At 38.2% G+C, this 22,585-nt stretch overlaps 1 protein-coding gene across 1 annotated transcript; it reads right to left on the bottom strand.

Moving 5' to 3' along the window:
- Positions 1–2,789: 2,789 nt before the first annotated feature.
- On the bottom strand, positions 2,790–11,094 carry LOC149815678 (uncharacterized). Its single transcript, XM_089990606.1, has 4 exons — positions 10,974–11,094; positions 3,828–3,843; positions 2,980–3,097; positions 2,790–2,867 (listed from the first exon to the last, which is right to left on the bottom strand). The coding sequence occupies exons 1-4, from the start codon at positions 11,092–11,094 to the stop codon at positions 2,790–2,792; spliced, it is 333 nt and encodes a 110-aa protein (XP_089846732.1).
- Positions 11,095–22,585: the final 11,491 nt, after the last annotated feature.

Genomic DNA, 22,585 nt, shown 5'->3' with positions numbered 1-22,585 from the left:
GAGTTTCACGATCAAAGAAAAGTGAGCCAAATACTTTAAATGTTAAGGGAAGTCCACCTATTGTCAGAATGACCTTCTTAGATGAATGAGTATGTAACACCCCAATCTGGTACTTCGGGAGTCCGAGTTCGGTTGGTATTACTTCCTAGAGGAAAACAGTACAGAGTTCACACCGAGAAACATGGCTAAACATTTTTTTTCATTATGATTCAATAAGTCACTTTCTTTCACAATGTTCATCATTCATAATAAAAAAAATAACAAATGCATTATTTTTCAACGACATGAAAGTAAAAACTATCAAATACTCTGCCGAAGAAGAAGTCGATCAAGTTCTGCCTGTACTAGTGTGCCTAGAACCTAAAGTTGTAATTAAACAAAGAGGTGAGTCTACAACTGAGTAAGAAATAATTATAAGCAAATAAACACTTAAACTTATAATTGTAATGGGCTCTAAACCCCTAGTTTGAGTTTAGTTTTTGGCATACCACACAAGTTTGTATGTTTTAATTACCCCACATTCACTCTCTTAAATACTATAATCACAGCAAATTAATCCTAGGTTGGTTGTACCGATCATAGCCCTCTATGAATGTTGGTCAAACAATGAACCATACACTCTCAGTGGTTCTCGGACAACCAAGCACTGTAGTGAAACAAAAAGGAGACTCCGCCGGTATCTAGCCATGAGGTCAGGATCAATCTCAATCTCGGTATGGTTCATGCTATATTGTAACCATGATGGTTCTCAACCATCCATGGTCGTCTGGAGTCCTAAAACACTGTGTGAGTATAACCCTAAGTCATAGGCTAAGTAACCACATAAACTTGCATTCTCAAACTTGTATTTTACTCGTTCTATCAAGAGTGATATTGTAAAATGATCATGATAGATCTCATTCTTTAATCTCAAGATGATATTAGGACTAACACTGATCTCATAATAAGCTTGCAACAATGTAGGGTCTCCACATCATTAAATCACTGATGACCCACTCTTCATGGTGGCTGCACTCTGGCCACAAACCAGGTCGCCACTTCCAAAATTTAAGAGGTTATGCATGCTAATCTCAAAATATTCATTCATACAACATAAATAGAATAAAAATGAGACAAATCTAAACACAATCTCATTAAATGCATGTTATTAGCAATTTATTATATAGATATGCTATCACAAAATAATCTTTCTAACATGCATGACATACAATAACTAACATGTATTTTGTAATTAACATGTGTATGCAATCATCTCATAATATCATGTATGGTTAATTTATGCATATCATGTTCAGACTTAAATTGTCATACTAATCATGTTAATTCACAGCAATAACATGCAACGTAAAATGTTTATTCACATCTAAAATTACTTATAATATCTCTTACCTCCAATGTGAATATCGTGCTATAGTCGCAATTGAGTCTCAAGATTCTCTGGCAGTAGAATCTGGTCATTACATAAGTATTTTTGTATTAATTTACATAATTTCTTATGTTTTAACAAAATTACTAAAATGCCCCTCTCAAATTGACTCGTGAGACCTTAATTTTTGTGTCATTAATTTTATCAAAACCAATGATCAAGTAGATTCCTCAATATGATACGAGTCCAACACAGTAAACTTCACTCAATTCTGAGTTTGAGGTGCAAAGTTATGTTTATTTTACGAAAATGAATCTCGAGTACACCTAAGGGTATTTTGGTTATCTGGGTTTTATTCATAAAATTCAAAATTAATCCCAATCTTATTCAGGTCCAATGTTGATCTGGATCTAAAGTTGTCTAACTACATCAAGATCTAAAACTCATCTAGATCCAGAACTGTCTGACTGAATCAGGAACAGTCTGATTGGGTCCAGACCCCATTTTGATCTGGATCTAGAATTGATCCAATCAGATCCAATTCTGATTTGAATTCAGAACTGATCCAAACCAGATCCAATTATGTTCTAGATCCAGAACATTCAATCTAGATCAAACTCAGATCTCTTTGGATCTGATTCTAATATGATCTATCCAGATTGACTGGATCTAGATTTGGTTTGGTCCAGATCCAATCAAAATGGATCTAAGACTTTGTCATACTGAACCGGTTCAGTCTAACCCGGTTTGGTTCAGACTGGTTTGGTCTGAACTGACTTAACCTGAACCGGTTTGACCATTTTTTTTATAGAACCATGTGGTTCGGTCTGGATCACACCCAAGCCCCTCTTTTTTTCGTTAAAGTCGGCTCAGTCTGGGCGCGACCCAGACCGACAAGCATAAAAACCGAAAAGCAGAAGGGGCTCTGCCCCTTTTGTTTTTACAAATGCAAAGGGTCGGCCGCTGCAAACCCTCTCCCTCCTTCCTCCGTGTGGCAAAGGGGTCGGCCACTGGTGTCGGCTTACCAGCCCCCTCTCTCTCTCTCATAAACCTCTATTTTTTTCGTTTAACAGAAGCTCGCCAGTAGCCATGGCTGCCCCCCCCCCTTGCCGAGAACTAAAAGGAGAAAACAAAGAAGAAGAAGAAGAAGAAGAAGAAATGGAGGCTTACCTTATCGCCGACACCGAAATCTGATAAGTGCCCTACAACTTTTTTACTCTTTTTTCTTCTCTCCCATGCTCTTTGTCGCTTCCTCTCCCCCTCTATCGTTCGCTTTGTGCGAGATAGAGGGGGTTGCGTGAAGGCCTCACCCCTCCCGCGGATTGTGGGGGGTGAGGTTTATCAAAGAGCCAATTCCCCCAAATAGAGAACCATATCTCTTTTTTTAAGGCTCATCCCCTCCAACGAAATCGTTGGAGGGGGTTTACAGAGCATACACATCTGATGGCTTCTCTCTGCCAAAGGCATGGTAACTGAACACTTCAACTGATTGGTCAAGATCCTTTAAGATGATATATCTCATGTTTATGGAGTTTATGCACATTGAGTACATGTTTGTTTCTTGTCGTGATTACGATCCTGCTTTTTCTAGAAAACCAATTTCTGCTACCAACCAGTGCATTAAGCTGCTTGTCATCATCAACATCATCCAGAATGACAAGAACTCTCTTGCTGTGAATTCTTTTTCGAATGATGGTGATCCCTTGATTGATGTCAATGATCGTTGTACACCTACAATGTCACAGATCAACTGATTTAGCAGAGAAACAAGCCCTTTGAATTGTTTTGCTACTTCCCTAACATCTGAAATGAAGTTGCAAGCTTCAAAACTTGAAGATATCTTGTTAAAGACAACCTTATCAAGTATCGTTTTGCCTACACAACCCATGCCCTGAATTCCTACCATTCGAACATCATCTGGTTCGATCTACAAAATCTCTATCACATCTTTTATACGAAAATCAAGCCCAACTGGGTATTTGGCCATATCTAAGAGTCTTATTTATTTCATCTACAACCTTCTTAACAATAAATTGGATAAACTTCTCCTCGTGTCTGCGGAAAGGAAAGGAAACATTGGTGAATATTTCATCCATGGACAAACAATCACATAATCAATACAATACGTTTTCAGAACAAAGAAGGAATTATGCTTCTCCAATAATTTTCACATAATTGCAAGAGTTGATGCATTTTCTCTTACTAGTAATAATGAATCTCATCATGGATGTTTGTGTGCCAAACCTTACCATACCCTTTGATGACCAACATGCATCTTAGAAGAGGATGTTGCTCACTCCATCAAGCTACCATGGCAATTTAAGAAAGAAAGAGTGGATTATGAGACCTAACCACTAGCCTCATTTTTGACATCGTATCCCAGTTGGAATATATATAGGATCCAACCTGATGTGACTCAATTTGACATGAGTACATCATGGGAAGGCATATAGGGAGTTACCGGGCAGTTATTTCAACTGCAAAACATTGATATCCACCTGTTAATTAAATTTTAAGCGTCTTCATCCTTTATCTACCTAAGATGTAGAGATGGTTGATCATTGGCAGAACATCTATCTTATACCGAAATCACTCAATGAACAGGTACATGAGGGTCTAGATGTAACGCCCCGGATTTCCAAAACAAAGCCAAGTTAAAATTTTCATGAATTTCTTTTTTTTTTCTTTGCAGCGGAACTTAGAAAAGCTTTTAGCAGCGGAATCAGACGATAATGAGTCGTCAGTTTTAGAAAACCCCGAGCACGTTGCAGGTATGTGGCCAAGCAACTCATTGACCACCAAAGTGTTCCATTTTATCGAAAACCACTTGTTTATTACATCACTGCTTAAAAAAAAGTAGTATAGGTTCAATAAAAGGAAGCAATACAACTCTGTCTAGAGAAACCCTGGAACTTGATGCCGCCTTGCTCCGCATATCGCCACGCAGGTATAACACCTGAAATCCCCATTAAACGGGGTCAGAACCATTGATGGTCTGGTAAGCATGCAATCATATAACCATTCAACTTAAGTACAAATAATGACCACTCAGGGTCGCAATGCGCAATAACGACGCTCAAGCCTCCAAGACTTAGCGTATATCGCAAGAGCCTCCGTAGGGCTATGAGTTGAACATCCGCTCGAGTCCTCATGACTTAGAGCAAGCCTTTTCAGAGCTGTGATTTGAATAGCCGCTTAAGTCTCCATGACTTAGCCATGACCTCTTCCGGGTCTCAAAGTGATGTCTAGCTCAAGTCTTCATACTTGGCACATCTGTATCCCACGCATCTAAGGACAACTCCTCGAGCTTTGCTTAGTCGTGCGGATACAACACGGGTCTTTGCCCAGTCGGTCCAGTAGTATACCGAACATGACACCTTCACAAAGGTTATGCAGGACTAACTCAACACGTCATCCACTCATACATTCAAAGCATCGCTGAACCTAAGCTAATGCATTGTTTCGATAATTAACCGCTCCCGCCTTTGGTACGCAGGTAGAGCTATTGTCCGGGCATCAACGCGACGTTCTGGGGGTTGATTATTCTATGTATTTTAGATACCCCAGAGGCCTGTTGACCCTATCCATAGTAGAGCAGTATGTTTCAACTGGGAGAACCCTACTAGGCCCATATTCGGATGCATCCTCTACTTGCAGTAGTTGGGTTCAATCCTTAGATCTTAAGGATAACCACGACCCCAAAACCCATGAGTGACTGAGGCCATCGTGGACTCTATCAGGTCCAAAGTAAAATACATGTCACTCAAGGCTGTACCATCACTGTCATTCCACAGTGAGCATAATTCCTGAAGGGGTCTGCCAGTCTTACAATTACTTAGACAGAATCTGCATGCCATTTAGGCAGCCCGTGCTTTCAGCACTACGGGAGTATGTACCCGACCCCATTCAGTCTTCCCCAACACAGTCATTACTGAGGGGGTACCCCTAACACGATCTTCAACCGCGGGGTATGTGCGACCTTAAGTCTTATTCATATGCATGCAGAACACCGCTCTTTGGCACTTCGGCCACCACGAGCATCACACCTCTTTGGGTGGAAACAACACACTCTGGCTCTTCGGCCCTTACGAGTCTGGTTGTGTAACCGTTCTCAATGAGCATGCATATGACTTGATCTAAATAGATCGGCTACTCGGCGTATTTTTACGCAACGAGTCCAAACCTAGCCAAGGCGCAACCTCTACTCCGGCTCAGCGGCCCTTACGAGCAAGGTGCCCTTGCAGGCACAAGGATACGAGTCGATCTGGCATCGTTCCATCAACGGACATCATTATGCCGTTCCATTGGTTCCGGCAGCTCTTCTGCCAACCATTTCGTCAGCACCTCCCCTGCTCTACCGGCAGTGGTGCGACGAACCCTTCTACGTTGTAGAGGGCAAACCATGAACTGGGTAGCACTCTGCTATATGTCAGAGTATCCTGCTACGTTCTTTCTGAGCTATTCTTAGCTTCTTCAGAAATTTCAGCAGCACTTCCTCTCTTTTACAGAAAAAGCGTGCGTTTCTTTTATCCATTTCAGCGGCATCTCCCCTCTTTGGTAGGAAATCGCCACGCTTAATTCGGGAAATGGATGCGCACCGTTGTGCATACTTTGCATCCATCAAGGTTGTAGGAACCCTTGGCCATAGCCAGGCCATACGAAATTGACTTAGTCATTACGTAAAGAGCATTTTGCCAAAAAGCGAAGCCTTTCCAATAGGGGCTTCATTCGTCAAGCAGAATCTTGAACGAGGAGCGGTCAAGGAATCGCATGGGCGATTTGGAGTGGATCTCCATTTGAACGCTCATTTATGCGCTATATATGTAGTATAAGCAGAAGCCTGTGCTTTATACAGCGGCGGCGTAAAGAAATGCATATACTATTGTTCAGGGTGTGTAACTGAACGAAATATTCTACATATATAACAAAGCAGAAGCCTTGGCATCGTTCGACGCGACGGCGTAAGTAAATACATTGCAGAAAGCAGGAGCCTTGGCATCGTTCGACGCGACGGCGTAAGTAAATGCATAATCGGAAGTGCAGTAATCATAAATTGCAGAAAGCAGGGAGCCTTGGCATCATACGACGCGACGGCAAAGGTAAATTACATAGCCTGTGCGATATAAGATGCGTCGGCAGAATCAGCAGATATACACCTAGATCCGCATCCAACGATAGTTACGAGGCGAGCAGGTGAACACCGAAGTGTCCTAAAGGGCTCAACCAAGAACTAAAGCGAGATACCATTTTGAAGAACGCATATACTGCGTATTTGAACATAGATATATCCGACGATAGTTACGAGACGAGCGGGTGAACACCGAAGTGTCCAAAAAGGGCTCAATCAAGAACTAAAGCAAGATACTACTTCAGAAAGTATATTCTATATACAAACAATCAAATACTTGAGAGAGATGGATCAACGAAGCGAACTTACTTCAAATCGTCGAAGAAACGGCTCCGGGTTGCTTCTTTGGCTTCGAGCCTTCCTTCGAGAGGTCAGACTAAGTCAGATGAAGCTGACTTAGTTGAGAAAGAGGTAGAGTAGGTCAAGCTACTCAACCTAAGTGGTTTGAACCAAACAGGGTTCGATCCAAGTCAACTGGGTTCAGCAGGTTCGAACTCAGCTCAAGTAGGCTAAGTCTGGGTTCAGAAATCCAAACCGAAATCTGGACCAAAAAGGACTTTGACTTTGACTTTAAACCCAACTAGGTTCAAGTCAAGTCAACTAGGTTTGGACTAGGTCAAGTGGGTTCAGACCCAGGTCAGGTGAGCTAGGACCAGGTCAGGCAGGCTCAGACCAGGTCAGGTGGGTTCAGGCCAGGTCAGGTGGGCTCAGACTCACTTGGGCTCACTAGGGGAGGTTTAGGAGAGAGAGAGAAGGCAAGAGAGAGAGGGGGGGTCGAAATTATGAGAAGAGAGAGAGTGCGGAGGGCTATTTATAGCCCAAGCCCACCTCCTCTTGGGTTTTTCCATGCCCTTTTTACCCCTTGGCTTCTTTTAAATTCCTGGAGGTTCCTTTTGAAGTGGGGCCCACAAGATATTTCCATAGGATATTTTGTGGGTCCCACAAGATATTTTCTAAGGAATATTCCTGTGGGTCCCACCAATATTTTTGTGGGTCCCGCAAGAATTTTGGGTTTCCGGCGATTTTTTTCCGAAAAATTCTGAGTACGCCATTTTCTTCGTATTGATGTAACTAAGAAAGTTGGCTCGTACGAATCTCTTGATTTCGTTTAGTTAGGAAGTTATGGCTTCCAGAGTGTTTGAGCATATATTCGCAAAGCAACGAATATCTCAAGTATAACTGGTTCGTACAAATCGATCTGATTCGTATTTCGGGTTCAGATGTTATTTTTACTTGAAAATGCCTCGTGAATTTCTTCAGAAAGATACTGAAAAATTGCGGGTCTTACACTAGAACTATATGATCGGATGGACGTCAAAAATTGCAAACCACTACAAGGTCTCTCCTTTAGGACTTCTCAAGAACCATAAGATCAGGGCCTAGTCATTATTGAGATAGTCAGAACAGGTATCCAAGAACAGGGTGACATGAGTCTGGGGATTTCCTTTTCTATTGAATTTCATGAACTTCAGAGAGATGAGACACAAAGGTTCAGTGTCCAATTCAGAGTTACCGGAAGCGCCTAGGTGAGTGGGAAAGCACGCTTCGGAAGTGCAAAATGTTGCGCTTCTGAAACGCGCGGGAAAGCGCCATTTTTAAATGGGAAGCTCTGCTTGTTGGGATTACTATTTCTGGCACACTGACGGACTAAACTTTTTTTGTTGGGATACTATGACTCCTCTGTCTATGCACCTGTTTAAAATCCAACCTTGCTACATTCACTAGAAACTTTTATTGTATTTTGATGTGCACCAAGTTCTAGGCAAGCTCAATCCAACTCCAAAGGTCTGAATTATACAAACATGTCTAAGCCAAGCTTATCTGAATCCGTCACCCATACTTCAAATGATATCAGTCACTTTAGCCACATGAGACATCAGTGATCAGATTTTTTATAATCATTATTTTAAACGTATTTTTATCATTGAAATTGTTTTGGAAAATCGCCAATCAAGTAATAATAACCGAATTTCCACTTTCGTGGTGAGTTCAGATCGATCCACAAGAAAAGGGATACACTCCAATTAAATCGAACAATTACGCTTTATTGATATCGAACTTGCTCAATTACAGAGAAGAATACAGTGCAAATTAAATTGAACAAGTTATCAAAAAGAGAAAGCGACGAGATGAATCCAAAGCTTTACGAAATATGCTGAGAACTGCAGATTTGTATCACCTGCAAAACATGCAAGCAAAGTTAGTTAAGCTAACTCGATGATTTAAAAATAGCTAAATCTATGTGAATACTGAATTTACTAACAATCTAATTTTTACGGAAGATGAGACTTTACCTGAGCTAACTCCCTAAACTAAGTATTCAAACACTACAAATAACTCTGGATTAATATTAAAAAGTTAATAAATTACTAAATATCGAAGTTAGAATGACTACGTAAATTGGAAAAAGACAATTACGCCCCTGCGCAACCCTAAACTCTAATTTTCGAGACTTATGAAAAATAAACAATGGACGACTCAACCAAAGTCTGTAAACACCCCAAATTTTCCTCATCCATTCTCAAACACACCCCTCGTGCAGTGCCAACCCTGATAGGTTAGTGTAGGAGTCAAACCCCAAGTTTGTGTAAAAAAATTACCATTTTACCCACTTTCATTAGGAAAATTACCATTTTTACCCCTAGGTCATCCTGGACCCCAGTCAGTCGGAGTCAACTAAGCTCATTGGTTAGCTCAAAACAATTAGAATACCAGTCATCTGAGCTCACAATGAACAGATCATTTTCATTTCACAGCATTCCTGCCAAAATGGGATCATTTCTTACTCAAATCCAAGCCAATTGTCTCTGAGTCAGTCATTCTCACTCATTCCTATTCCCCAGAGTCTATGTTGAGCTCACCAGAAGTTCAACTGCTCCAGTTTCAGTTCAAAACCATTTCCAAGTGTCTAGGAGCCCATTTCAGCTCATTTAGCTGAAATTGAGCTGAGTTGAGTCAGTTGAGATAGTGTTCGAGCTTTGATTTTAGTTCATCTCAGTATTACTGACCTTTGTTCTAACTCAAACCCAGCTCTGATCTGTAATTCACTTCACTCCAGTAACCATTTTGTACCATTTCTCTAAAAATAGCAGCTTCTCTTGAAAATTTATTCTGGGAGTCCAATTAAGTCAGTGTCTTGTCAGTTCATTTGAGTTCTGAAACCCTAGAACCTAGCTCAATATAGTTCATTTCAATTCAATGCAGCTCACACTCAATTTTCAGTATCACTCTAGTCCTGTAGAGCCCGAAAATCATTTCTCGAACCAATTTGCAAATTTTGTCAATTTTAACACTTTTTGAACTGGTACAAGTGTCAATCGGGGTTTAATATCTAAATTTCTTCATTCAGGGTCTCCATTTCACATAGCATTTCATGTCATTTCTCATCATTTCATATCATTTCTCAGTATTTCATAACATTTCATTTCATTTTCAAAGTCCAGAACTCTAGTTTTATAAATTTCAATCCAGATTGAGTTTTAAAAGCTTTTAGAGATCAATTTTAAACCCTGGGTTTCCAAAATTGACATTTTTACTCCTGGGATTCTAAATTTGGAAATATTTCTCGAGAAAAATAATCTTGATTTATTTCAAACTCAAATTTTTAAATTCTAAACTCGATTTGCTTCGCAATGGGGTATGAAACTTCAAATTCTGAGCTCATTTCAAAAACTGCCAAAAATAGCTCATTTCGTCAGAAATCTTTTCTCAAAAGACTATTCTACCCCTATGATCTTCAAAATGAATTTCAAAATTGGAAAATGGGCCCACTTTGAGATGGCTCATCCATTTGCATTTCTTTTTATTAAAAAAAAAATCTTCTTATCTTTGTTTTTCTTTTATATTTTTATATTTTTATTTGAGATGTGAGACCCACAAGAGGGGTCGACCAGCCCCTCTCCCTTCCTCTTTTTTCCTTTCTTTCTTCCTATCCTTTCCTTCTTCTTCTTTCTTTTCTTTCCTTTCTTTTTTCCTCTTTTCTTTCTTTCTTCCTTTTCTTCTTCTTCTTCCTTTCCTTTTCTTTTTCTTTCTTCTTTTCTTTTCTTCTTTTTCTTTCTTCTTTTCTTTTCTTCTTTTTCGTCTTCTTTCCTTCCTTCTCCTTTGTCATTCACATACATCATTCCAGCTCCCCCTCTCCTTTCTCTTCTTCCTCCTTTCTCTTCTTTCTTTCTTTTTTCCCTTCCTCCCTTTCTTTCCTTCTTTCTTCCTCTTTCTTTCCTTCTTTCTTTCCCTCTTTCTTTCTTTCCCTTCCCATTGTCCAACCTCCATACGGATGAACACATTCACGAACACCTCCCCATTCTCATTAAAACCCACTTTTTATTAAAACTTAGACAGGATTCTATTTTTCCCTAAGTTACCAACCTAAGCACTACATGGTTGTTTTTTTTGGTTTGTCTCTCTTACACCTCTCTCTCTCTCTCTCTCTCTCTCTCTCTCTCTCTCTCTCTCTCTCTCTCAAGTCCTCTCTTCAGCAACCATGAATGCCATGGCTTGAGCTCCACATCAAGCCAGTTGCAACAGCCACGTCGTCATCTCCAGCTTCAAACGCAACAACCACCTCCTCCCTTGGCCACGGCTTCCTCCAAGCAAGGTACATACCAACTACAGCCTCTTCATCAACATCGAAGCAACTCCGGCCAACCCTTCATTGGTGCAGCATCCCTACCCAAGCCAAGGTAAGATCCCTCATATCCAAAATCTTCATTATATGCTACATATTTGTTTTTGTTATATATATATATATATATATATATTTCATAGGTTTGTTATTGAAAGAAAATAATTCGTCCAATCAATGGACCGGATCTTCCCTTCTCGTAGCCACAAAAATAAGAATGAATATGATTCATGCCCCCCTGAGTTTTTCATGTTTTCTTCCAGGTTTTAAATAAATTTTATATTCTGTATGTTGTGGTTAATCTCATTTTTTTTATTTATTCCTTGTTATTTAATTCAATTTATATTGGTAGTTTACCATGTTTTGTCTTAGGTGTCTGGTCTAGTTGTCATTTCATGCAGAAATTATTTTTTATAAATTCTAAAAATTTTATTATAGTTATGTTATTTTTTCTGCAACATCATGCCAAAAATTTCAATCTATTCGGGTTTCAAAACCCCATTTAACAAATCGTATGTTACATCGGCTCCTGACCCCCCCTGGAAAATCCAAATTTCATTTAGCAGACAAGAACCTCTGAGATCTCCTAGATGGACGATCCGAATTTCCCTCTAAAAAATACAGTGGGTCCCTCGTAAAACATATTGTTTCTCAGTAAATTTTTAGATTTTTCCAGAAAGATTTAGGTTCTCCTAAAAATTGATTTTCCCAGACCCCTAGGAAAATGTCACTTTTTCCTTGTCAGGGTCTAGACCGAACCTAACCCACTGTGATGCCTCAATCTGTAGTTCTAATGCTAAAACTTACAACATAAAAGTTGTTCCTAATTCTTCCCTTTGTCATTTTCCAAAATTTGAGAATTTTTAGAACAGCCTAAGTATTTTTCCCAAATTTAATTTCCCTGTCTGTCAGATTCCTATGTCTGAGAATTTCAAAGATCCAAGTCTCTCATAATCCTCCACTCTCTCCTAAACCATAACTCGAATCCCAATACTGTAAAAAATAGAAATCTTTTTTTATTTGTCAGAAACATTTTCCCAGAATTTCATCCATTTTCTCCACTGTATTTTATTTTTTACATAATTTTTTCCAAAACTTATCAGTCTGCCCTAAATCCTCGAGTCGTCGGATTTCGATCTGACTTGCCAGAGCTGTCCAGCTCTGACCATGGGTCAAAACTAGAATCTGTAAAAGGCACAAATCTTTGCCTAACTGTCCTCTGTCACCCCATAAAATTTGAGAAATTTTTATAGAAGTTTAGTACCCGAAATCTAATTTAGAATTAGCATTTTAGGCAAAATCTTGGTTTTTAAGATTTTTAGTTATTTTCTACATTAAAAAAGTAACAAAAAAATAGATTTTCGAGCTTCATTCTGTTTTTAGAGTTAGTCTAGGTCTCCATGCCAAATTTGGCTCAAATCCAAGTTCATTTACCTTGTATGTTAGTTTATTTTTAAATTCAGAGGCAAAAATCAAGTTAAATTCGATAATTTGTGATATTTTTGTCATTTTAGTTTTTTTATCATGTGAATAAGCATATAGAATTACATTAGGGTTAATTTTCATATTATTTGCATTTTACATTTTCTATTTTTACAAAATTTATTTCACAAAACCCTGGTTTCAAGGCCAGTCTTGTTATAAGAGGCATTTTGGTCATTTTGACCTCAATTTCGAAATTCCAAACTTTAATTTTCCAAATTTTCATGTATATCATCATATTTTATCATCTTATGTTTAATTTTATTTCATTTGATTTTCAAATTTCCAAATTTTACAAAAATTCTTTTAGAAAACCCTGATTTCTAGGTCATCAGGGGTATTTTGGTTATTTTTACTTCAATTTCAAATTTCCAAGTTTATTTTTGAACTATATTACTTATTTCTCATGTTTATATCAAAGAGGGTATGAATTTGGGTTTATATCTGAATAATATCTGATAATTTCTAATATTTTTGAATTAATTCAGATAAACCTACATTTCTGTGCTAACATGTTTTCTAGTTTTGCAGGAATATCCAGGATGAAGACTTTTATTTTTTTTTCAATTCAATATAATATTAGACGTAATAATTTGAAATATTAGAATAGGGATGCATTGCATATAGTTTAATTTCTGGAAATTTCAATATATGGTGTATCATTCATGCACATTTTTTCCAAAATCACTATGGTTAACACGAATGAAACATGCACAAGCTCTTAGGGAGTTCATGAAATCAGTGGGATTCGTATTTATAGTCATAGTCAGAATACGAAGAAAACCAAGAATTGTGATCTTTGTATTAGCCACATTCAGCCTACACTCTTAGGCTAACTTCAAAAATGCACTGCATTTCTCAAAATTTCAAAAGGATTTCCCAATTCCTCAAAGAATTATCTTTCAAATTCACATTCATTCATTCAATTTGCATCATTTTCAAACTTTTTTCCCAATTTCCTTTCGGAGAACCCGATTTTTCCAAAAATTTCCAAGTCTTTCTCAAAATTTGATTTTCTCAGAACTTTGAATTTTTAAATGAGATTTCAAAGTATTTCCCAAGTTCAAATCATGATTTCCCAAGGTTTCCACATTCTCAATTTCATTTTCAAATCCCAAAATTGATTTTTTCAAAAACTTTGAATCACTTCTGAAATTGATTTTCCCAAAATTCTTAAATCCTATTTAGAAATCGAATTTCTTAGAAAAAGCAATTCCAATCTCAAAAATCATTTTTCTCAGAGTTTCCATTTTCCATCTCAAAAATCATTTTCCAATGAACTTCCTGATTTTCTCAGAATTCTCAAATCCATTTCCTCAGAAAAGCAATCCAAGTCTCAAAATCGATTTTCTCAAAGTTTACATTTTCCTGAGAATTCGTTTTCCAATACAAACTCTAATTTCCAATGAAATTTAATGATTTTCTCAAGAATTCCATTTTCAAGCACTCTTCCAATCATTATCCAAGTACATCTCATTTTTTTAAGGCAAACATCATATTTCTCAAACTTGCATCTTTTCAAAATTCTATAGCACATGCCTGATTTTCTGTGCATTTTAGGAAAATAGAGCATAATTTAGATAATTTAACTTAGTCAAAGCACACATTTGATCATTGATTCCATTACCCCTGGTAAAGGCGACAGGAACGGTCGAACCTCGTACCGATAGGCGGATCCTATTCCACAGATTTTTCCTGCAAAGTTTCAAAATGGAGGCGAGTAATTTTCAAAAATCAATTTTAAAAACTTTGGTCGAGTTTGACTCGCAGAATCATTTCTTCTCACTCTCGCAGAGGGAGGGGAGAAAAATTTTGCGATGATAACAGGTTTGGCGACCGTGATGGGACCTGTCTTCGTCTGATCAATTGTGTGCTTGACTTAGTTCAAATTATCAAAATCGTGTTCTATGGAATGTCAGCTTTATTTTCTGATATCATGTGAACCTAGGAGCCTAGGCTTGAACCCTGCTGACATGGATTGCATGTAGATTAGACATGGTTTGGTAGGACCAATTGAGGAGAATTATTCATGCTCACTTAGACTTAGGTCTGAAATACAACACTCCTCAATCTAGGATTTGCTTGAGAACAATGTTTGCTTCTTCAAAATTTTCAAAAATCTATCTCTTTAGGATTTTAGAGCCCTCTGTTCGTCTGCATGTGATCATTTTTCAAAAACCACCCCACCTATGTCTACCCAGTCTTCACATTGCTGGGATCTCTTCCAGAACCATAGTTCAGGACAGAGCCTCACAACTGGGCCACTTATTTGGGCTAACGCCCCCTGCCACGTACCAAGGGCCATAGTCCAACATATATCGGCAGGCGCTCAAGGATGTTGGGAAAACACAAGCCTAGAACCAGAGATGAGTTTTTATGCCACGTACATCGAGCCTAGGCTTGAGTATATCGGCATAGCATGATTGGACACAGCTGATCTGAGCTTAAAGTTAGGATTAGGGTTCTATAACTTTTTCAAAATTGATGCATTTTACAGTCAGCTAATAAGGGAATGTTGTATGTGCATAATTGTTTGTGTAGGATATGATTGAATGCCTTCTTTTATTTTCTTTTTACATCATTTTCCAAATTTCATTTATTTTTCCAACAATTTTATCAAAACCCTGAACGATTTTCATAAACCTCATATTTTTCCTCAAAAAAGTCCAGGCAATTTCTCTTTTCCTACCTTTCCTCTGGATCTCGAATTTCCAACCTTATTTTGATCCTGCTTGCAATTTTTCAAATGTTCAAATTTTATCTTCCAAATTCTATTCAAAATTTTCATCTCTTTCATAATCCTCAATATTTCCTTCATAATTTACCTTTCTTTCAAAAAATTCTTCAATCTAAACAATCCTTTTGTCCTAGAGAGAATTTTGGCGTTGTGGAATGGTTTAGACCAGATCCGAGAATAAAATAGTGTCGCTTCAGTACCCTAGCAGTGGCAGCGAGCAAGAAATGGATTCACCGCGATCTGCCAGGAAACAAAATCAACAAGCCAATGATGATGTTGATCCCCAGATGTATGCCATGTTACAAAAGATGATGAGTAAAATGATGGCAAAGCAAGCATGGGTCAGTTTCGACAAGATTCCTACTAAGAAAAAGATCAAGGGTCGAACATTGAAGAAACAACTAAAGATATCCAAGAAACGTATCCAGCATGAAGATACATCTGACGAGTCAGAATTAGTTGGTGACACCGATGAAGAGTTTGAGACCCAACAGGCATTTCAAAAATCAACCCAGGGACAAGGGTCGACCCACAAGTTCAAAGATCAGTCTGCTAATGATTCTGACCAACCACAATTCAGAAATGTGGTCAGGATGGTTCGAGATCTACAAGCTCGCGACAAGGGCAAGAAAGTCTTCACCAGTGGAGACTTCTATAATGGTCTGGAAGGGGATGACATCCTAGAAGATCTCCCCCGCAAATTTATCAAATTTGACGGGACTGGCAATCCCAAGGCTCACCTGGCTATGTTCTTTGCATAATGCAATCGATTCAAGAGAGACAATCGCGCTTTGTTTAGATGTTTTCCTCGCAGTCTATAGGGCACCGCCGCCAAATGGTATTCAGAGCATATCAATCCCATTGAGTTGAAGGAATTCGACAAGGTGGTCAATCTTTTTATTGAGCAATTTTTGTTCAAATTAGATGTGCTACCCACCCTGAATCACCTCTACAATCTAAAGCAGGACACTGAAAAGGCTAGAGACTTTATCCACAGATGGAGATCCACTTGAAATCAAATGAAGGATCCGATATCATAAGGGCATGCATTGTCGGTCATCCTGAATAATTTCTCCCCATCTTTAAGAGGCCTGATCTCTACTTCCCCAACACGATCTTTCATCGAATTGATAGAACGAGCTGAATGGCTCGAGAAGGGAATAGAGAATGGAGTATATGAGAGCCTCACACTCTCAAAGAGCAACTCAGATACCAAGAAGAAGTCAACCTTCACATTCTCTGCGAATGCCCCCAGCAAAAGCAAATGGGGTGGCAAAAAGAACCACATCGGCGGATCAGGGAGTCTAAATCCCAGCAGAGATTACCATATAGGACAAGAGGACAAAATCAACAGGCAGAATGACATCCCTCCCGCGAGCATCCAACTAGAATTAAAATCCCAAGGGAGACCAAAGCATGATAGTTGGGGATACGACCGTAATTTTACTCCCTTAGAACAGTCGCTCGAGCAAGTTCTGAAATACATGATAGCCAAAGGGATGGTTAGACTCCCCAAGATAGCGGATCCTCCTGTGACCATAAGAAGGTTTAAAGATCAGTTCTGCAAGTTTCATCAGACAATGGTCACGATACCGAATATTGTTTTGTCTTTAAGAATATCGTTCAAGACTACATTGATAAGAATCTCCTCGTTGAAGATGGAAAGGAGGGCTAGTCATCCTGACTGAGCTCTTTCCTCAATCATTCAAGAAGCTAACGATGCTATCATCTTTTGAAAGGATAATGCAATCTCATTTATCTTTCCTTGATTTGTCATCTTTCCTTCAATGCATTAATAAAATTATCAATTTTCCTCATAAGCTTGTTCTTCTTCTCTGCAAAACGTCTCTTATAAGGAATGACCTCTCTCAAGGTGTCTCTCTAATCAATCAAGAAGTCAGTCGCTTTGTCAATTATCTTTCTTTAATCCAAATTTTCTTCCCCTATTATATTGGGGCATTATTTTGAAAATTGTCTTCAAAACATCTTGTATGTAGGCAGGATCAAACAAATCTCTTATTTTGCATGCATGTGCATTAATTTACATCATTTTGCATTCATTTGCATATATTTGCATTTGCATGCACTCATTCGCATTCATTTACATTCATTTGCATCAGCATGCATTCCCCTTCAGGTTAAGGGATAAACCTGAGTTACCCATTTAGGACAAGGGATAATCCTGAGGCCTCGACAGTTGTCCAAGTCAGCATGAGGGTGAAGACTGAAAATCTTTCATCAGAATCAACCGGTACTCTTTTCAAACCCAGTGTTCGTGCTGGTAATTTTTTTTTTTTAATTCAGTGTTCATACTGGTAATTTTTCAAATCCAGTGTTCGTACTGGTAATCTTGCAAAATCCAGTATCTGTGCTGGTACTTTTCAAAATCCAATGCTTGTGTTGGTACTCTTTCAAAATATGGTGCTCATGCTGGTATTTTTCTAAATCATGTTTTACTGGTTGAAACTCTTAAATCCAATTTTGATTTTCTTCTTAGTCAATGTTTCCAAATCCAATTTATATTGGTCTGATTTTCCTTCCTTCAGATCCTAGAATTGGTCTAGAAAATTAGAGTTCTGACTCGAATTTTCTTCCAAATCCAATTCCAATGTCTAGAATTGGTCTAGAAAATTAGAGTTTCGACTCGAATTTTCTTTCAAATCCAATTCCAATGTCCAGAATTGGTCTAGAAAATTAGAATTCCGACTCAAATTTTCTTTCAAATCTAATTCCAATGTCTAGAATTGGTCTAGACAATTAGAGTTCTGACTCAAATTTTCTTCCAAATCCAATGTCTAGAATTGGTCTAAAAAATTAGAGTTCTGACTCAAATTTTCTTCCAAATCCAATTCAAATGTCAGAATCGGTCTAGAAAATTAGAGTTCTGACTTAAATTTTCTTCCAAATCCAATTCTCTTAGCTTTCTTTTAAAGGTTTGAACTCCTACTCAAACTTTTCTGCAATTTAGTAATTGATCTAGAAGATCTAAGTTCCGACTCGAATTTTCTTTCAAAACCCAATTCATTTAGTTTTCCCTTGAAGATTTGAATTCTGATTCCAATCTTCCTTCAAAATCCAGTTTAGCACCTGGTCCTTCCAAAAATTAAGCTTAGAATTGGTCCTTCCAAATCCGGTTAGCATCGGTCCTTTCTAAATCAAATCTTCAAATTGGTCCTTTTACAAAATATAAACCTTGCATTGGTTATTTTACCAGTTCCTGTATGTGTATTGGTCATTTTTTTTAATTTAATCTTTATATTAATTTCATTCCCAAATATCTCTGGAGCGTCGGTCTCTTTCCAAAAACAAAAATCAAATTTTAAACACTAGGTGATTTTTAAAATCCAGTGCTCATACTGGTTCATTTTCACAATTCAATTTTTACACTAATACATTTCCAAAATCCAGTGCTCGCGCTGGTACATTTTTAAAATCCAATGTTTATAGTGATATATTTTCAAAATCCAGTGCTCGAACTAGTACTTTTTTTAAAACCCAGTGCTTGAACTAGTACATTTTCAAAACCCAGTGCTCGAACGGGTATATTTTCAAAATTCAATGCCTATATTGATATATTTTCAAAACCTGGTATTCATATTGGTATTCTTTCATAATTAAGCACTCGTGTTAGTGTCTCACTGGTTGGTCGTGTCAGTCGACCTCTTGGGTTCAGTCTTCGTGCCGATCATTTATTAGAATTCAAGCTCTATACCAATTTCGACCCTCAGGACACCCAATTTTTTATTTCGACCTTTGGGTCACCCAATTTCCAAATTCCTAATTTCAACCTTCAGGTCATCCAATTTCTAATTTCCAATTTCTAATTTCCAATTTCCAATTTCCAATTTCCAATTTCCAATTTCCAATTTCCAATTTCCAATTTCCAATTTCCAATTTTCAATTTCCAATTTCCAATTTCCAATTTCCAATTTCCAATTTCCAATTTTGACCTCCGGGTCACCCAATCCTCTATTTCGACCTTCGAGTCACTCAATTTCCCAATTTCGACCTTCGGGTCATTCAAATTATCAACTTCAACCTTCTGGTCATTCAATTCCTCAAATTTTGATCTTTGATTTTCCATTTCGACCCTTTGTGTCATTCGATTCCAAATTTTGACCTTCGGGTCATCTAATTTTGTCAATCAGGCCTCTGGGCAGCCAACTTACCAGATTCTTAAATTCAAGCCTTCGGGTTACAATCTTACCAACATCAGTCATTTTTCTGCCTTCGGGATACAACTTTATCAATATTTATCACTTTCCAAGCCTTCGGGTTACAATTTCATCAATGTCAATCATTTTCAAATCATCAAATTCAATCTTTCAATCAAAATCTTGCTTTCGAGCTGGTCGGTCAACAAATTCTGCTTTCGAGCTGGTCGGTCAACCCAAATCCTGCTTTCAAGCTGGTCGGTCAACAAATCCTGCTTTCGAGCTGGTCAGTCAACCAATCTTGCTTTCGAGTTGGTCGGTCAACCAACCCTGCTTTCGAGCTGGTCAATCAACCCAAATCCTGCTTTCAGGCTGGTCGATCAACCCAAATCCTGCTTTCGAGCTGGTCGGTCAACCCAAATCGTGCTTTCGAGCTAGTGGGTCAACCCAAATCCTGCTTTCGAGTTGGTCGGTCAACAAATCCTGCTTTCGAGCTGGTCGATCAACCCAAATCCTGCTTTCGAGCTGGTCAGTCAACAAATCCTGCTTTCGAGCTGGTCGATCAACAAATCCTGCTTTAGAGCTGGTAAGTCAAAACAAAAATCCTGCTTTCAAGCTGGTAAGTCAAAACAAAACCAAACTTTCAAGTTGATCTTTTACTGAATCTTTTCAGAACTCAATTTAGTCATGGACGTGTCAATTAGACCTCAAGCAATTTGATTTTAAGAACACTTTGCCAATTTGTTGTCAAATGCTTGTTAATTTCAAAATCTTTATTGCAAAAAAAAAATTATTACCTCAGAATACCTCCAGTATTACTTCCGAAAGGACAAAGCTTTCGTGAAAAAGAATTCAAAATTCAAAATTTTTATATTGGCCAACCAAAAGGATGAAGAATAAATCCTCGATATGGCCAGCAAAGAAAATTCAATGTTGTTGCAAAGTCATAAGTGATCTGTATTGAACACACAGTCAATGGCACATTTTTAAAGATCATTCTTGGAAAATAAGGCAGTCAAAATAATCTGGGTGATACAAAAAAATCCACTCAATTTACATATCTCTTCAATCATTTAAGTTGCAATTAAATATCTGCAAAAGGGATCTCTCAATTGTCGTCAAGATGAAGACGAATTATGCGAGTTTGACCCCCGGGGCCAAAGAAGATTTGAATCATCTTCAAGATGAAGGAGTTTGCGACAGATCCTTCCAAGGAAAGTTTAGATCACCGTCAAGATGAAGGCGACGACGATGAGCCTCCCGACAAACCCTAAAAGATATTTAATTTCTGCTATCATCAACAGGTTTACATCCAAAGATCCAATACCGTCAAGATAATCCCTGAGGTAAAGAAGGACAGAAACATCTCTGAGATAAAGGAGTTTGTGACGTACCCTTTTAAAAAAAAGAGAGAAAAGTCAAGACATCTCCAAAATTAAGGATGATGTAATTCCCAAAAAACCCAAGAGAGCTCTTATTCTGCCAATAAAAAAAAAAGAGGGCAGAAAGATCATCATTAGAAAAGAATCCCAGGATATCAAACTGCTAAATATGCCAAGAATCCTCTTTAAATTTTGTGAAATTTTGTTATCAATATTCTTTCACCAATTGCTTTCACAATATCAAGAAGACTATCTTTTCCGTTCATATCGGGGAAATTGATACCTTCCTTGAAAGAAAGTCAATTGCAAGCAATTTGAATTCCAATCTTGATTCTACGGAGTTAAGCTCAATCAGAAGTAATACTTTAGGTAGAAAAGAGAGAATATTTTCGCACCAATGTGCATCATTTCCAATTATTTTGAATCAACAACAATTTTTCAACATTTTGACAATATTTTCTAGCTATCCTAGCATAAAGCGAAAGCTTGAGGTTCATCTTTGGCGCATCCTGACACCATTTGTTATCCCTTTTAGGACTTGATAATGAGAGTTTTCAATATTTCTTCCCTTCTGTTGGTATAATCTGAGCGCCTGGGCTCTCAGATTTGCATAGTTCCCTGTGTCCCCACTGTCCCACCATAGACAGTCCAATTTTAGCTTGAGGTTAAGCCACCAATCATTTTCTCGCAAAAGGTCATCAATTTCAAAAGTTATTTAGTCTCAGCAATGAGGCACCCAAAATCTAACCCCTTTTCAAGCTTTAGGGACCCCAATTTCATCCTTTTGCAAAACCCCTATCGAATTCATTGTGCGAAAGTCCGAAGGTTCCATTATGGGTTCTTCTTTCGAGAATCCCATCATTTTTATTTTTCGGTCAGGTTAAGGGTTAAACCTGAGCCTCATTTTGATAAGGTATTTCATTTTCTAGTCAGGTTAAGTGTCAAACTTGAGCCTCATTTTGATGAGGTATTTCATTTCAGGTCAGGTTAAGGGTCAAGCCTGAGCCTCGTTTCTATACGCGGTATTTTCTGTCCCATCCAGGTTAAGGGCAAAACCTGAATCTTACTTCTTTGAAGTGAATCTTTCTTCTTCATTCCCCATTTCATATCTACCATTCTCATCAGGGCTAATTTCTTCATACCTAGTCAGATTTTTCTAACTCGGGTATTTTTATAGCCCAAATTTGGTGTGTTTTTCTTTGCCACTGAGCTCGTCCTCAAGCTGGCTTAGTAACAAAGAGGGGCATCTGTAAACACCCCAAATTTTTCTCATTCATTCTCAAACACACCCCTCGTGCAGTGCCAACCCTGGTAAGTCAGTGTAGGAGTCAAACCCCAAGTTTGTGTCAGAAAATTACCATTTTACCTACTTTCATTAGGAAAAATACTATTTTTACCCCTAGGTCATCCCAGACTCCAGTCAGTCGGAGTCAACCAAGCTCATTGGTCAGTTCAGAATAGTTAGAATACCAGTCACTTTAAGCTCATATGAGCTCACAATGAACAAATCATTTTCATTTATGAGCATTCCTGCCAAAATGGGATCATTTCTTCAGAAATGAGCTCATTTCTCACTCAAATCCAAGCCAATTGTTTCCGAGTTAGTCATTCCCAATCAGTCTTATTCCCCAGAGACTAGCTTGAGCTCACTAGAAGTTCAAGTGCTCCAGTTTCAGTTCAAAACCATTTCTAAGTGTCCAGGAGCCCATTTTAGC

The sequence above is a fragment of the Nuphar pumila genome, chromosome 15 (assembly GCF_984573655.1).
Source record: "Nuphar pumila chromosome 15, dmNupPumi1.hap1.1, whole genome shotgun sequence".
NCBI lineage: Eukaryota > Viridiplantae > Streptophyta > Magnoliopsida > Nymphaeales > Nymphaeaceae > Nuphar > Nuphar pumila.
This window is presented reverse-complemented; position numbering and strand designations above follow the sequence as displayed.

Coding starts and splice junctions, on each gene's coding strand:
- LOC149815678 (XM_089990606.1), bottom strand. CDS start 11,094: ATGTACCTTGCTTGGAGGAAGCCGTGGCCAAGGGAGGAGGTGGTTGTT. Junction 2,868..2,979: donor ACAAGCAGCTTAATGCACTG/GTTGGTAGCAGA, acceptor ATCATCTTAAAG/GATCTTGACCAATCAGTTGA.